The sequence below is a fragment of the Phaethon aethereus genome (assembly GCF_964289735.1).
Source record: "Phaethon aethereus genome assembly, chromosome: Z".
NCBI lineage: Eukaryota > Metazoa > Chordata > Aves > Phaethontiformes > Phaethontidae > Phaethon > Phaethon aethereus.
Window position 1 is genome coordinate 51,638,981 of NC_138577.1, and position 14,907 is coordinate 51,653,887.

Sequence of the window (14,907 nt, forward strand, 5' to 3'; positions counted from 1 at the left end):
AGGTAGAATTCTCAAATATATTTTTTACTGATATACAGAATCATTTTAATGCATATTTGCTATTTCTAATTTTTGGTGTTCAGTAGTCACTTTTGATAAAATGATACAGGAGGTTTATACTTAACATCACATACAGATTTTGTCTGTATAAAGAATTTACAGAGCTTTTTCAATTTTAGAATGGTATGTTTCACACACATGAAATTTTAAAAATGCTGCATGAACCTGTGACCTTGCCAATACACAGATCAACCTTCAGAAACTGTAAGGTTGACACACATTCTATCTGGGTTCAGTACAAGTATGGACACATTCAAAATGTCATAACATCAGTATGATTTGCTTTTACTTTGGTGGTTGCGATATTTCAGGTGCAGATGCAAAATGCACCTCCATGGTCCTCATAGCAGTACTTTTATACCCTTGTATTTTAAAGGCATCAGCTTCTTTTATTCTCCCTTGTAGCGAGGAGGTCTTTTCTCCTTAAATGCAAGAAGACCTTCAATTCTATCTTTTGTTGGAATAGTCTGCAACGAGCAGAGTAACAATTCATTATTGACACCAAAAACAATACCAATAAAGACATTTTCATACAAATCCTAGTTCTTCAATGCATCCGACATGCAACATATAACAGAAAAATGAAAACTAAAATGTCTGGTCAGATACAGGAAAGTACCAGGCACTTCAAAGGCACAATATAAAGCTGAGAAACAATTTGGGAGAAGAAGGAGTATCTTTTCTCCAAACAGATGATTGTGAGAAACTCGTTAGGGTTTGTTTTTGAGTTTTTGGTGGGTTTAGGGTTGGTTTTTTGGGGGAAGAGGTGTAGGCTATTAATCAGATCACCATATGTTTTAAATACATATCTAATGCTGATGCTTCTATTTCCTTCTTTAAGAAACATTCCTATAAGACAAAAACTGGTCTCAAAGTCCAAGAACATACAAACTCAACACATCATTCCCATGTTTTCACTGGCAAAGAAGTCTGTCTCAATCTTCTGTTAGTTAGCACATATGCCATTAGTGGCACATGTTAGTGAAGTGCCTTTTAAGTTACTCCGTGTTAAACCAAAAGAAAGCAAAAGCAAGGCTGTTCTTGGACTAGATGCATGGCAATGTATGACTGGCTAGGCATACGGCTGGCAGTCCTTCACCACCTTCACCCTAACAGTCTTGGCAGGGCGACATTTTTGACCAAAACTACACCTCCTTCCTTAAATTCCTTACAAAACAGAGTAAGTAGAAGGAAGCTCTAAATACAATGCCAAAATATTTGTAGAAGAAATCATAGAACAATTTCCAGTTGAATTTCTAGTTTCATAACAGGCACCAACAAAGGCTGTTTTCTGGTTTTTTTCATGTAATCATAGTTACATACCTGAGCATAACAAGCTTCTTCAATTGCTAAACCTGTTACTAGGTCAACCTGAGGAAAATAATAAAAAGTTTTTTAAAAGTGTATTTTTGTATATTTATTATATATTATTTCCTGACAGCTAACTTAAATACTGTGTTTCTATACGTCACATACTAAAACTCTTCTGCAAAGTTCTTCTGCACTACTTAAACACAGGAACGCTACACTGTAATTTCATTTACTACAGGGGAAAAGATTTAATGCACTGCATGATTAATCAAAATTTGTTCTGAAACAAGTTATCTTCAAAATGTCATGTAAGAACATGATGACATGCTACAAAATAAACAAAAATTCAAGTATAAAGGGATTTAAAATTAAAAAAAGGCCAATGGCCATCCTGCATCATCACCTAGTTTTAATAACTTTTTTTTCTTTATAAGTTCTAGTCTGAACAGCTGAAAGGGCTGGATTTTCCCCTCACTACTTCTGTCTTAAGCATCAACTGCTGCAGAACTTACCACCTCTCCATACGGCCATTGGAATGACTGTGGCTATGTGCCACAAGCAATTTGTCAAGGGGAGATAAGCTATAGGATGGATTACCAAAGGAAGCCATGAAATCTCTGCAATGGAAGGTTTGTAACAAGAGCTTGAATGAACATTTTCCTTGACTGGTTTTGATACAGTGGATCTTGTCTTGGGGCCTCAAGGTTGAACAAGGTGATCATTCAGAGTCCTTCTAACTCTACTGTCCCTAATTCTACAAACACGATTTTGACCTTTCAGTCCACTATACCTGGCAGCTAATTTAGCTTTAAGTTAGCTTGTAGCATTTTGAACCTTGGGTCGCTGAAACAAATACTGAATTCCATCATTACTTGCTGTGGAAACCTAAGAAGCATACTCTTTGCACATCAGCATCTCAGTTTGGTTCTCAGGCCAAAACTTTAGTGGTACGCTTTGCTGAACTCAATTACATCACTGTTTGCTTTTGAGACTTTAAGAAAAAAAAGACCATTCTTAAATTCATCTTCTTGGATTCAGACGTTGGATGCAGTATGATCCCCTTTCCCCTGTCCTAGGTTAAGCTCCAAGGTGTCCTGGTGCAGAGCTTATGCATGTGCTTAGCTTTAAATATGAATAGCCCTGCTGAGCTCAGCAAGATGATTCACAAGCCTAAAGTAAAACACATGTCCAGACGCATTCAGGGCTGGATTTTAATGAGCTTTAGAGCTAGGGCAACAGTGTTCAAGGAGTGGCAATCAGAATCAAATACGAAATCAGACTCCAGATACAATTTTAACACTAACCTCTATTAAACTATTAAAAATAAGTAACATGCCTTTTGGCCTTTAACTTTATTAGCTACCAAACACTGAGAGCATTCACAGACTTGACAGAGTATGACTTCGAGGTTTTTTTCTGCCCAGCATTTGAAATACAACTTGTTCATAGTAGTTTATGTTTACTTTCTAGTATTAATAATTAGCAGAGCACATTACTCCTGGACAGACATGAGGCTACTAAACCTCGTTATGGAAATCAGCGTCAAGTCTGAGGAGTCTGAGACATTAAAAAACTGCATTTCATGTAAAAAGTTTTGACCAAACAGATTTTGAAAGACTGTACATCGAGAAACTAAAAACACGCCTAGAAAAAAAATCTCCACAGTAGACCTGTTGCCAGGCTGACTTCTGCTTACTCTTACAGGAAGTACAGATTCTTACCTCCATTCCCTGATTGATGGCCAGTTTTGCAACTCTCATTGCTACTGGTCCCTAAAATGACAGAAAAAGCTTATTTACATATCATCAAAATCTACAAGATTATGCAGTGAAGAGTCTGCACATCAATGTTCTCATATTGGGATCTTCTAGACTTTGGACTTTATTAAATTTATAGTAAATAGGTCAAATATCCTAAATTACCTCACTATAGTACATATTTGCTTCCAAACTGATAGTTTCAATATTGAGAAAAAGTGGAAGTATAACATTTTCTAAAGAACCTAACTAAAGCAGTGTGTTTAGTTTATATTTCAAAGGTGCTGAGTGTGTCCACTTTTGTCAAGCTTGCTCAATTCCCTTCAAAGCAAGGCTCAGAATGGCCACCTTAAGAGACATCATTACAGGCCTTCGCAAGGTCAATCTTATGTCCCTGTTATCACACAATGGAGACACATGAAAAGATGTGATAATCAGATAAAATGAACTGATGTGGCTTCAGACCTAAAATATGTTTACTGCAAAGCCTGCACTGGTCAAGGGATGACACTCTTCCAGGAGCAACTGAGGCCCCCAGCGAGCAGAGGGATTTCCACCCTCCTCCTCCAATATGCTCTAGAACAGCGAGACATTTTTGGGAACTGTCTCATGTCTGTGCCTATCCATCAGCATCAGCTTCTGACTACTCAGACATTGCTTTAGAGAAGTAGCCCGCTACTCTGGGAAAAACCAAATGCTTTTGAGCTGGTTCCAATGATGCGAAGTTTTAACTATAAATCAACCAATCATTGTATGTTAAAATTTTTACTGTATTTTCACATTTGTCTTTCTATGAGGGTGTTTAATACAAATAACCAAAGTTAAATTTATTTAATCCGTAACATTTTCCATTTCCAATGAAAAATTTTAGCTGTTACACTTGTGATCCAATAAAGCAGTTTAGTAATTATTTTTTTCTTCTGCCTCCTATGGATTTGCCACCTGGGACCCCTCACTTGAAAATCAGGTTTATCAAAAGCTCCAAACTCACACTCCTACTCTGAACAAACAGCTTGGGGACTATGGCAACAGGGGACCAGGTAGCAATCAGATAACAAAGAGTCCTGCAAGGGTCATACTTAAACTTCTTAACAAAATTTTCAAGTTCTAAAGCACAGGAATTCAGTAAATCCCATTTCAATTCTTTTATGAAAGTCAGAGACAGGGTGTCACTTGGAATGAATAAGAGCATGATTCTTTCATCAAGTTTATACACAAAGGACAGAAAACAAACTTTCCACTAGTAAATGGGTTTTGCTTTAATACTGAAACTACATTTAGCTTCATGTTTTCAAAATAGGAGTTACACTGAGATACATCCACTTTCATACGGACATTTTTGCCTCTCTTCTGAAGTGTTCAACAGCAACAGAATAACCTATTGAGATAATTGCTTTACTGAAATAAAAACCCTCACACTATTTTTTGTTTAAAACTTGAAAGCCAAATTAGGCAATACAGACACAAACCATATCATGACAATACGAGTATTGACAGGTATTTTGCTTCACTGTGAAACAATTACCAAATAACACCACTCAATACATGAGAGAGAAGATTTCTGATTGCTCTCCACATAACTAGAATGGCTTTTACTACATAACTGCATAATAGTTTTTCTTAATACACTTGGTTCTTTTTCAGTTTCAATGTTTGATAAAAACTAAAAACCTAAATAATTTGTTTTACCTGAGGTAAAAATTCTCTTGCCAAAGCTAATGCTCTTCTGTACGCAGCATCCCCTGCTTCATTCTGTTCTACCACATGGCTAATCAATCCTATTGATTTTGCTTCCTCGCCATCTACAGTACGTGCAGAGAAGATTAGTTCTTTTGCCAAAGACACTCCAATTGTGCGAGGTAATCTCTGTGTCCCCCCTAAAATTTGGAAAAACACAAAATGCAAGTATTAGTTTCCCATCCATTTATACCACAAACGTGGATGCATTGTTCAGTTCAAATATTTTCATTTTTAATTCCATAAACAATTATATGAACCTATAGAAATTAAACTATCACACAAGGGCATTCCTAAATGCCTTCAGTTCTAAGGCAAAAAAATACATCTAAAATGAAATCAATTGCTCTGTTTCTTAGAAAGACATGTAAATAAGTGAAAAGAGGTAATATTAATAGAGATGAGGTAATATTTATAGAGACTCTGTTTGATTACAGACAAGTTACCTTAATCATACCATCAAAAGCTGAAGGAAAACTACTTGCCAGTAATTAGCATATCCCAAAACTCTACTTCTTTTTAACAGTCTGTGTATTTTTATTATATTAGTCACCACAATATGAACACATTTGAAGAACTATACTCAAAAAGAATATATACTCTAACAAGACTGTAGTCCATGCTAAAATTTGCATATGTTAGAGACAATGCAAATTTATCCCTAAATTAAACTAAAACCACCGGACAAAGTCTTTAAAAAGCCATGGTTTTGTCTCTCCTTACTTCCATATTATTGTTGAAACCTTAAAGCTTGATTACAAAAACTAGGAAAGGACAATGGCAGGTGTGGATCAGCAGTTCTGGATCAGCAGGCACCTGATTTTAGTTAGCTTTTCTTACTATGTTAAAAACTTCTCTCACAGATCAGCCTTTTCAGAAGGTCACTAAGCAGTCACAATATTAACCAGACATAAGAAGACTGCTTAGTTGGACTAAGAATTAACTTTCCAGAATTGACAAACAATGAGAATGTGGGAATAATCATCATCAAAACTGAAGATGTAGACTCAAATCACAGAAGCAGATGTTTGTCTGAATTAAAACTGTGGAAATGGCCTTTATCCAGGAAAAAGGATTTTGAAAATATACAAGGTCTACCATTTTGAAATGGATCTGAAACAGATATTCAATTAATATAGACAGTCTATGACTAAAAATTTCTTTCCAAATAGCTATTTCTGCAAGAGCATGCTAATATATTCAAATATACATATGTATAGATATGCGAGAGGAATATTTATAGGTGTTCAAAGGGAGGTGGTACAACGTTGGATAAATGTGTGTTCAACTTATATAAAAGAGATTAATTTCCACTAGATAATGGTGGACTAAGCCAGTATTTTATTGAAGCCATTCAGTTCTCTTCCTGGTGTTTCCTGAAAATACTTTAAATACATCTCTGAGACAAATAAACTGACTGGAGACAAACAAAAAGTTTTTGTGATTCAGTGATTCAGCTTTCAACTATTGTTTTTTTATGCATCACAAGCTTCAGTACTACTGAATTCCTTTACATAAAAACTGACCTGCCTTTGAACACATTACATCATACAAAAATGCAGTTTGGGGTATCTCTGCATTACGCTTTTCTAGAATATTACAAAATCATGATCTATAACAAAAACCTGAGATACATTTTCTGGGCTGAAACCTGAAGATTAAAAAAATGCTTACACTTATAAAAGTTAAAATAGAATTTGTAGAACAACAACATTGGTAAATACAAATAATGTGATATCCTCTATGGTCCTACCACTCAGAGGATTTTTGCAAGACTGTCCTAATGGTCAAGGGCAACAGGCAACAGCAAGAGAAACTCCTGCTCAATAAATTCTGCTAATAGTTGCACAGCGAAGCCAGTAGTAGCACTAGGGTAAAAATTTTGCTAACAGCATAATTTAGACAACGCTCCTGCTCTAGGGCATTTTTATGAAAGGGGCAGGGTGGGCTGGGTGGACTAAAACCAAAACCTCTTGTAAAATACTATTAGCCTTGACTGCCTCACTGGTGAGATTCACAGAGAATTACTAAAGCTGTAGCTATCAACCTTTATATCAGAACTGCATGCCATAAAAATGTGAGCTGTGTTTTCAAGAAGTTTGCTGCTTCTGATACGGAGCTGTACCACCATCACCACTAACAAAGATTTACTAGTTTTGTTTTATATACTGAACATGTCTTTTAATTTCTCACTCAAAAGAAGCTGTCACACCCTGATCAATGTCTATCTTTACACACATTTTAAGTGGACATCAGAACATAGCAAATGTCTACCCCGATTCTCTTTAAGAATAGTTTAGTCATAAATGATTCCTTTCACCATTGTAAAGTAATCTAGAAAAGCAACGTTTGGCTTTTGATTAAAAAAATTTTTTTGTCCAAATCATAAGACCTGAAACCATATGAGGCTGAATTTACTGACTTCACATCTTCTGCTTCTTCCTTGCTTGCTATGCCTAGTATTTTTTCTCCTTAATTATCTCCCCTTCCTTTACTGTTTTATCTCTTCTATTACTGCTTTTACCAGGAAATGTTGAAAACAAAATTTAATTGAGCAACAATATTTCATAACTTTGACCAAACAATGGATATGTTTAAGCATGAAATAGTGTTTATAGATGAAAAAAGTGTTCTTGCCAGTGTCTTACACAATAACGATTAAAGAGCAAAAAAAGCAGACTATAGTCTATGTTGTTTGGCTGCCTCCTACACTGCAAAGCCATTAAGCAGAGGAGCATATTCTTTGATTAATATTCACAGAACAGAAGCCAACAGTTCAGTGCATCAATCATATATATTCAGTAGTAGGAATAAGATATATGCACACACAAAGGCAGTAAGACCCAATTAATCAAATGCAAACAACACACCAAAATACAGCCAACACACCAAAGTTACATCCATTTATGAAGAAAAGACAGAGAGTACACTGCAAATAGATGTTCTGTTTTGGTAATACACAAAGAACATATAAAGCCTGCCAACTACAATCAGAGCTAAAGGAAGTAACACCCAGTCTTCAAAGACATTACTTAACCAAGGCATTTAATCTAAATGTAGAGCAGAATTTGATGGAAGAATAGTTGTTTCATCTTCACAAATTTAATGACATGTTATTTCAAGGACTAGTGATCTGGTATTACTCACTGTGTTGATAAAAGTATTTGACATACAGTTGCAATGTAAATACGTTCTTATCTGAGATGGTATATATTCAATGTTGTAATAATTGTAAACAGCAGCTTTAGATTACACTCTAGTTCATGTGAAAAGACACAGTAAATACAAGATTAAGTTCTGGTATGAAAACTGTCAAATAGTACTTTTTTCTTTAACAAATAGTTGATTTTGTATGAATATTTATTTACTGTCAGTAATTCATCAATTACAAAATATGTACACAACTGGTTTGGATTAAGGGAATTACGTGATAAATTCCCAAGAGTATATCCAGCAAGATGAAGCAACTAGCTTACTGGAAATAGATTCATCATTCTGGCAGAGAGTATCTACAGTCAGTAGTTTCTCATAGCTGAAGGCTCTGTCAAAACCTATTGGAAAAAATCCTGTTCTGACAAAAAATCCAAAAAAATCCAAAAATCCAAACAGTAATAATCCTGTTTATTAGGTCAAGTAAAAATGATTCTTTCTATCACAAGCTGTGTTTGATTTGCATTAGAATGATTTAACTGTCAGTTTTCTAGACTTCTTTTTTTAAAGACTACTATCCATTTCTAATAGTTTATTAATAATCAATGGTGAAACCAAAGTCTGTCAGCCACAAACTTTTTAATTATTCAAGTCAGTCAATAAATGGTTAAAATGTATCCTTGTGATTCTTTTGCAGAAAGCTGTAGTTGATTTTTCTCCTTTCCATTGAAATTCATAGAAATATGGAACGCAGAAACCTGCTGTTCACAACACCGAATCCTGAACAATATGACCCTATAAATAAGCTAATGTGGATAAAATTGTTATTTTAATGTAATAACTTTCAGTCATGTAAGTCGTATTTTAAAAGCCTGTGTAACTAACACATTTTCCACTTTTAAAGTACCTGCCATCCATTGCTAAGTTAAGTAATTTTCAAAATATTAAACACTCTAAAAGCCTAAATACTCTACCCAGACGTTATTTAACACCAAGTTTCCAACAGATTATTTCCCAGATTAGAAATTGATCCTGCAAAGTTGTACATATTTTAACTAACGGGTATGATCTCTTTTTGGGCTCAGACATCCCTAAACCTTCCACAGAAGAAAACACGAAGAGCCCTTCACCAGCACAAACTAGATGACCGACCAATAACAGAAAAACGGCTTAGACCAGGAAAGATATCAACAAAGATGCAAGTTATGGGGTGAAAATGGGTTGGAGAATAAAAGAAGCAAAACGTTATCTCTGCAAGGCGAAAAAAGCTCTGAGCTGACAAAGAGCAGGCAGTAGGCGAGGCTGCTCCCATGTCTGGTCCTGTAAGTCGTTATTTGGAAGAAGACTTGAGACCTGAGCAAAGCCTGAGACAGTGGCCTGAGGCTGACTCAGAGGTTGCCCCAGGGTCTGTGATGACTGAGAAGCTGTTTGAGCACGATTTCATAATAGGCTGCCAAAAAGGCTCATGGACGTCTGGCTTGCCAGTGAAGCAGAAGAAAGCCCGGCAGGAACATCAGACACAACCGTACCCGAGGTCAAAGAGGCAGGATGACACGCTACCTACGCCAGCCTGGCAGCAGCGGCAAACCCCAGCTCCAACACTGCCAACTTAATTTGCAAATCAGTCCTTAATTTTCATAATCCATTTTATTCATTTGCATCTGTGGACTGGTTTATTTAAAAACCTATCTGAAAAATGCCTAGAATATACCAAAATGCCACGCGTGTGTGGCTTGAAGGTGGCAGCTTGAATGAGAAGAATGTCATACTTGGCTTGAAGATGTACGAACGCTTACAATGCATGAGAGAAAGTGTAAATATACTCTCAGAATTCACTAGCAGTTAAATAATCACAGCTTTTGTACAGAAAGATGAAATCATTGGGTAATTTAGAAAGACTAATTTATTTTCAAAATAAGTAATCCTCTTGTAGACTGAGAAAGAGAGAAGATGATTTCCCAGCAGGTGGCCGCATACATGAAATGAATGGAACCAAAAACGCATCTGGAAACTGATGTTTATAAAATGGACTCCACTTCAAAAGGGATTCTGCATCTCGTGTGAGGACCTTACTCCACATTTCCCTCACAAAGCGTGGTACAATTAGCTGCACGGACTCCACTGCCAGACTAAACACGGCTTGACAAGCGCAGATCTGCATTACTACCCATGGACTCCCAGCACTCACACGATTAGCAATGCACACACTGACAAGTTGCCTTACTTTTTTAAACTGAAATTACTTAAGGAAGAAAAGAGAAATGCCTGAAGCTGTTAATCTACTTATTAACTTTTACTTAAATGTAAACAAATGCAACAAGCATGAGCACACAACAAGCATGAGAGATTCGTGCCACGTGCCTTCCTATTATTCCAGATAGGAACTTGGTCTTATTGCCATTTGGGAATATAATGACAGAAAGTGAACTTAAGTGAAATTCAAAAGTACATACACATTAAAACATCTTCCTGCAGATAGAAATTAATGGCCCAAGAGAAGGCATTTTCCAGTTTCAAAACTACACCCACATATTTAATGAAGTCATTACTCAGCTGTAACAACAGGTAGGAGGCTTAGACCAGTGTTAGTCTGTATGATCATACTTTACAAATCATGTGGGCTTTATAAGTAGTACTAGGTAAAAACTTTTATTTAACTTGTATTTTAAATAACTAATTTTATAGTCCATGTTCTTATAGTTTTGGATTGACTGTGACACCTAAAATTTGATTCATGTGAAAATCAGGACAAAAAAGTCCAGACATAAGAAAAACTATCATCGTTACTTATGGCAAGTGACATACAGAAAAATTCATTATCACAGTATTATCCTATTTTTATTTACATTTTGAATGAGATCACAGTCCTAAATTGGAATAGTTACTTTAGTTTTTAATGGACAGAATTGAAATAAAGAAACAACACGTAAAGCGAAAACCAGACTATTAAATCTGAAGTCTTCACTGCTTATGAGAAAGTGACTTGAATGTTTATCTCAATTCAGTGCTCTCCTTACAGAAATCTACCATTTTATTCTTCTACACAGCAAAGACATCTGTCACTCTGCTAACCCCCCAAGCAGTTCCTATTCCTAACCCTATTCTTTCTCCCATCCTGACTACTATCAAATTAATCTGCTTTCAACTGTTCCAAAGTAATGGGTCTTTAAGATTTACCTCTGAAATTATTCATCCCCAAAATTCTCTGACTTGAGCAGCACTAAAGAAAGGAGAATGGGTGGCTAAAAGAATGGGAGCCCAGGGCAAACAGCAAACCCAACAAGACTGTAGGAGGACACAACCCTGCTTGTTTCAACTGTGAAATCCCCAAGAAGGCAGAGCGCTCTCTCTACTGATAAATATATCTAAAATGAACTCGTACCTATGAAGTGTATTTTTTGTCTTGAGTCCTCACAGATGAGGCAGCCATACACTACAGCTACACTGCACCTAGCCTAGTACCTAGGCTATAACATAATGTCTACAAAATTTTACAGTGCTTTGAAAACACTGGCTCTACTACAAATCTGGCCAAATCGTTCAAAGCTGGCATGCATTAATCTAATAATCCGCAATGCAAAGAGCAAACTCTTAAGTAAATTGGAACTTAATTTTGAGATACCAAGTCTAATACTCAGAAATACTCCTAACTTTTTCAGCTTGATCTGTTAGATTTTGCAGCGCTATCTAGAGTGCCAGAATGGCATTCTGTTATTTTTACTTCCCAGACTGATCCTTCTGTTTGTTATTTTACAGTAATAGTTGATATGTGAAGAAATAATCCCTGCTGTTATTAAAAATTCTGTAAGTCACATGAGTAATTGAAATGTTATTTTTATCCATGCATGCTAATTTGTATTCTGAATGTTACATTATTTGCTATTTCTTGTAAGTATATTACCTATCTGCAAGAATACTTAAAACTTATATGAGAAATAACAGAATAAATTCATCCCAAATGTAAATATTAACATGCATTCAGCCTATGCTACAGGATCATATGGATATTTGCATGCCTAACTTGAAACAATGAAAAGCTCATTTTTTTCAGAGACACAAGCACCCTTAGTGACTTCGGCTTCATGTTTTCATGCTTGATGGTTCCAGACTGGCTATCAATATACTAAAATCAGTGAACTGACACCTAAGAAACTGCAGTTTAAGTGATCTGAACATACCAAGTTAGAAGCCTATGACAGGGCCGGGCAGAAGCTATTTCTAAAGCCAGGATCATCCTTTACATGCTCTACAGAAAACTTCTTTATTTCCTATACAAATGTGATTCAGTCACTACTCAGCTATACTGTGAGAAGCAGATACCCTCCAGACTATACAAAAGACCAGGTATTCAAAGACTGAAAGGTTACAAATCCAACATAAACGAAAGCTATTGGAAGAAGATCCAAACTGCTTATTTGTTCATGTACTTATCAGAAAATCACACTTCTTTACTACTTTCAACTGACTCTTGGTTCCATATATTGCTGTTCAGGATCAACTGAAAGAGGGCAGGTAGGACTAGCACATTGTTTCAAGTTATACTACTATTAGAAGGTCAGACAACAGATTGTACATTTAAAATGACTCTTCTTCCCTCACTGATAAATACTATTTCATTCATTCATATTGTTAATATCTTAAGAATCAGAGTTTTAAAAGACATTACGGCCCAAATTAATTAGAAATTTTCACTTCAATATGCATATAATTTTGTGTAAAGATATATAACAACTTTAAATACATGTGGGATAGATTTGCTACTAGGATAGTTCCTGTGCAACAGTGGACCTACCCCAATAAGTGCAACATTTTATTTTTTGGGATTACTCAGATGCTTTTCCTTAATGGAAAACTATAGCTCTTCCACCATATCCTAGTCAATTTGTAATTCCTCAAAAAAACCCAAAAGCCAGTTACTGACAGGAAATCAACAAAGAGAGAGATTGAACAAGTGATTACTCCCAGGCTGTAGCTCTGACTGTTACAACACTAAGGAAAGGAACTACATTACAAAAACACCTTTTATATTCCTCTCACCTGCTGCTATGACATAGCAATACAGAAGTCACTGTTTATGGCATAAAACAGCTGTATGCAATGGCAAGTCTTTCCCTACAGATAGAGAAGCTAGTGCTAATTAGATTCTTCTGTCACCTAATCACACACAGATGAGCTCGCTTTCATGGACCTTTACAGTTTTAAGATCAAAGAAATTAGATACGAATTTTATTTTCCTTACATCCTACATCCAAATTCCAGGAAAAGAGACATTTTGGGCTATATATGCAGGAGGTAATAAAGAAATTAATTGCATCAGCAGCAAGAGCTAGGATAGTTGCCGGAAACACTGTACTTACTAAAAAAAAAAAAGTATCTTTTAATTAACATAAATCATTAAGAATAGTTTATTAAAAATGCTAAGGATCAGCAAGATGGGGAGCATCACTCACTTCTCACTATCTGGCCTCATCCTGCTCTTCTGGCAGGACCATTCTGATGTGAGCAGACCCAGCTGCTGAACCCTTTGTGCTTCCAGGTGCGGTGACAGCCTGGTCGCTGCTCCTAGTTCTGGATCTCTCCAGGCACTCCTGCGTGCAGATCCTCTGACCCTTCTCTGGCAGCGATCCACCTGCTTGATTGAGTCAGTGCTAGAGCTCTCCCAAATCCACAGCCATTTAGGAACATTTTACTGGAGCCTCGAGACTTCAAAGCTCTCTTTCTGCGTAAAGTCTTTCAGAGAATACATGGTGTATGAGCAAGAAACTAAAAAAAATAATTTCTTTAATAAAGGACACTTTACCCTTGAAATCCAAAGAGAATCATGGAATCTTTAGAAAAAGAGTAGACATGCTGAATGAAACCCCTTGTAGACTCCATTTGCCTGCAAGGCTAGGAATTTGATGAGCATGCATAAACAAACCCACATCACCTTCTTGGTGTCAGTCTCTTTTCTCTTTCTCAGAAAAAAATTTATTTTTTTAACAGAATTCCCATCTCTCTCTCTCATTTTAAGCTTGACATGTGTTTCACCCTAAGAACCGGTAGCTCTCTTCCCCAACCTGGCTCAGCTGTTGCATAGAAATATCTTCTTGCAAGTGGACCACTGAAACAGCTCAGGAAATGAAAGCCTTTATCACACCTCCATTGTTAACCCTAACCAAACAGGGCTGTATCTTACCACACACGTCCAATTTAAGGCCACACAGCAAGCTGTAGGTGTTCTGTGGAGATATCCAATGGAAAACGAAAAGCAGGATAAGCTTGCAATGTGTTATAAAACCTAAATACGATTTGAGACAGTCTACATTGCTGTCTCAGTCTCTCTCATCTGGTTGCTTGCTCGTGCATGTCCGTTTCCTTGCGCTTTCTTAAGAGCCCAGAACAACTTCTGGTGAAACAAAATATTATATTTAATCTCAAAAAAAGTTTTGGTTTTACCACTTAATTCTGATTGATAATTTAGTTCAGCCACTGAACTGAACCTTCAATCTTTTAAATAGTCCTACCTAGACCTAAAAATGTCTTATTAAGGAAAATAATTTATCCTTCTTCGCCAGTCTGCTCCTTGTACTCAAGCCATGTACTATTTCATACCAGTGAGGATTTGTGGCAAAGAAACCCTTGATTGTTTGAACTGATAAAAATAAAATGCAATCAATAAAAATGACACCATTAATATGATAGTACTCCTCTATGCTACTCGCACTGCACTTGTGGAGCACCCTTGAGCAGCAGCAGCAATTTTAATGGTTTTGCATTGATAATCCCCCAGCACCAGTAATACGTATATTCTCTCCTTACTGGTTCATCACAGGACAGAGAGCTACCTGTAAGCTCACGCTGGTAGGTTCAAACCCCACAGACAATCTTCCCCTGCTTATCAGACTAGACA

At 36.4% G+C, this 14,907-nt stretch overlaps 1 protein-coding gene across 1 annotated transcript in view; it reads right to left on the reverse strand.

Annotated features, from left to right (window-relative positions):
- Positions 1-449: 449 nt before the first annotated feature.
- Positions 450-14,907, reverse strand: part of AUH (AU RNA binding methylglutaconyl-CoA hydratase) — a gene marked incomplete at its 3' end in the record, with an annotated part of 118,171 nt that continues 103,713 nt past the window's right edge. The window contains exons 7-10 of the mRNA XM_082013265.1: positions 4,818-5,005; positions 3,093-3,143; positions 1,384-1,431; positions 450-527 (exon numbers count right to left, since the gene is read on the reverse strand). Coding sequence (XP_081869391.1) covers positions 450-527; positions 1,384-1,431; positions 3,093-3,143; positions 4,818-5,005 — 365 coding nt within the window. The remainder of the gene's footprint in view (positions 528-1,383; positions 1,432-3,092; positions 3,144-4,817; positions 5,006-14,907) is intronic.